The 3,044-nt window shown below is 43.8% G+C and overlaps 1 protein-coding gene across 1 annotated transcript in view; it reads right to left on the reverse strand.

Moving 5' to 3' along the window:
• Positions 1-2,184, reverse strand: part of pofut1 (protein O-fucosyltransferase 1) — an 8,165-nt gene extending 5,981 nt beyond the window's left edge. The window contains exons 1-4 of the mRNA XM_084461723.1: positions 2,041-2,184; positions 1,505-1,626; positions 1,121-1,303; positions 192-304 (exon numbers count right to left, since the gene is read on the reverse strand). Of these exons, the coding sequence (XP_084317849.1) occupies positions 192-304; positions 1,121-1,303; positions 1,505-1,626; positions 2,041-2,179 (557 nt within the window). The 5' untranslated portion in view covers positions 2,180-2,184. The remainder of the gene's footprint in view (positions 1-191; positions 305-1,120; positions 1,304-1,504; positions 1,627-2,040) is intronic.
• Between the last annotated feature and the right edge of the window lie 860 nt (positions 2,185-3,044).

Consider the following 3,044-nt stretch of genomic DNA (forward strand, 5'->3'; position numbering starts at 1 on the left):
GTGTATTTCTGGATGTTGATGTCTGATGTATTTCTGGATGTTGATGCCTGATGTTGTATCGTATTGTATGTATTTATTCTTGCCAGGGCCTCTTAGCCAGGTCATCATTGAAAATGAGAATTGGTTCTCAATTGATTTCATCTGGTTAAATAAAGGTCAAATAATTCAAAACACAACACACACACACACACCTCTGCATCCAGTGGGGTTGGTGGTAGGCACTGAAAGACAAGCCACCGAACAGGACCGACGTGTCAAACTCAACCCCCACATGGTCCCAGAACGGCCCGAATGGATTCCCGTCCTGACAGAGAGAGACAGACAGACAGACGAGGCTGGTTAATGCAAACCCGGGCAGCAAGCCTTTAGTTGTACAGAATATTACACCGGGTCTTAGCGTCTTCAATGCTTCACTTCATTAAATACATTACAGATATCAGGTGTATTTTCTGTCTGTGAAGCGCACTGTGTTGCCTGTGTGTATGAAATGCACTATATAAATAAAGTTTGATTTGATATCAGAAAATATGAAATACAGATGATCACAGGGTTAGGACGCAGTTTTACCGACAGTCCCCCAGAGGGCAGTGTTTAGACCTATGAGAGACACTAGCTTGTTCACTAGCTTCCCTTAGCCTTGTGAGACCTTCCAGATCTAGCAGCTCACTTTCAGTTTCTCTCAGCAGATCAGTCTGGAGTTCCCCATATCTAGAACCATGTCAGTGGGTGGGAGTACTTGCCTTGACAGACTAACTCCTTTAGCAAATCAGACTAACAAAACTTTTGCCAATCGGAAGAATGGTGAAAACGCCTTTTCCCCAGAGAAACTCTGCTTCAGTACATACTGTTCTTGTTTAATTGCTGTTATTGAGTCTACTTCTGCAATAACTGAACTTATGGCTGTGGTTACTCTACTAACATTAACTTTACCGCTCGTTGCTTCGGGAGACTGTTTTGACAGCGGCCTGTATTTCATTTTCACGTATCAACTACGGGAACCAATCAAGGACTACGTTCTGGCAGAACAGCAGTCAGAGCACAGTCCCTGATTGGCCCGGTCACACACACACACACACACACACACACACACACACACATACACACACACACACACACACACCTTCATAGGGCAGGACTTCTTGTCGAAGCTCCTCTGGGCGGCAGTCTCGTAGCAGTAGGCGGCCCTCTGGCCCTGGGGCCAGTGTGTGGGGGCCAGCTGCTCCATGAAGGCCTCCAGACTGACCACGCGGTGGAAAGCAGACAGCGCCCCCAGCTGGAAGAACTCACTGTAGGGCATGTGAACCTGGATCCCCAGGGGAGAGTGAGGGCAGGGCAGTTAAATCATCATGACACAGAGCAACCCAGGCACCCCAGAGTGCACACTGACATGGCTTCAACCAGGAGCACAGCTGACTGAGGAAGCACACTGACATGATCATGTCTTGAAATGAAAGGTGTGAGAAGGAACTCATGTTGATGTAAGGGGGGTAGAGAAGGAACTCACGTTGACGTAGGGGGGCGTGTGGTGGCGGTACACGATAAAGGGAGGCACTGCCAAGGTGCGGTTCAACATCTTGGCGAAGGCCAGCGACCCCAGGAAGTGGTCTGCCTGGTTTCCAAAGCGTCCTGTGGGATGACACGTTCCACAGCTGTGTTAGTGATAATAACGGAACAGGCCCAAACTCACCCACACTGAACAATACGAGCAACTGAGACATGGGACTTCAATAACTTAGCTGCTTTAAAACTTTTGCAACACATGACCAGTGAAACGAGAGAATAATTTAATGAGTTTTAAACATCAGTGACTATGGCTCGTATTAGCAAAGTAGGCTAGTGCACTCATCGTGGAGGATAGAATGCAACAAGTAAGAACACTATACCTACCTACCTTCAGTATGGCTCACATACAAAAGGACAGAAATAGTAGCTGTATGTATCGTAGCCTACTGGCTAAAGTTAACCCCGTGTGAAACTTGTGATGCGAAAATATCGTTTCTAGCTATTTATCTAGGTTACATTGGTAGAATTGTTAGTTACCCATGCAGGGACAATACAGGATGTATCCATTTTCATCCCAAGTTAATTCTTCAGGAAATGTTTCCCTAATTTGCAGCAGAAGTAGTAAAAATAAACAAGTGTGCAGCAGAAGTCTGGATCTGCTCTGTTCCGCCGCCATCGCGATTCATGGCACATCCCACAATGCACTGCTCCACTGTGACAGTTAACCCTTGAGGTGCTGGTGTCTTTAACTTCCAACACGACTTCCGAACACAACAACTTTCTTTTGCCCAAAGACAAATTATATGCACTTTTTAGATAAGAAAATTATCATACAAATAGTCTATTAGGTTTGAGTATTTTCCAAGAAAGTCTATCACCTTAATATACAAAACAAAGAGTGTAATTCTCTGTTTATTTATTGTTTTAATTTCACATTTCCACATGGTGCAATAATTCGCCCTGGGTCTCATATTTTTTACCCAGAGAAACATGTGGTTCAATCACTTCCGTGGGCTCACACTCATTAACACAGAAGTAAGTCATTAGTCTGCTATTAATTGCATGTGGCCGGGTGGGATCTGGTTGTGGTCTCGTTCTGGTCTGCTCAGGTGTAAATATCATAGACTGTGGGGTAGTAGTGGACGAATTAATGAATGAAGGAATGAAGGAATGAATAAGGAATAAATAAATGAATGAATAAATAAGTGAGTGCAGTGGTAGTGCAGCCTATTACTGTATTGAATTTGTTGAAAGTATTTTACACTGAATTCTTTGTTTTTAACCTGTTTTTCCTATACAGGTACCTTTTAGGGACGAGCATCGGAAATTAGCTTTAGCTAAAAATGCCACGGTGTTGCACTAATAATTTATTCATGTTTAATGCATCTGTCCCTGCCAAATAAACAATAAATGAAATGAAATGAAATGTAATTGATGCTGCATGTTCTCAAACAAGCACATCAAAAGCCAACAGTCCCAAAGTAGGCTGTAATGGATCTGCTAGTCAGATAAAGTTATTGGGCCAACTGTCCAATGTATAA

This window comes from Borostomias antarcticus (genome assembly GCF_949987555.1).
Source record: "Borostomias antarcticus genome assembly, chromosome: 3".
Classification (NCBI taxonomy): Eukaryota; Metazoa; Chordata; class Actinopteri; order Stomiiformes; family Stomiidae; genus Borostomias; species Borostomias antarcticus.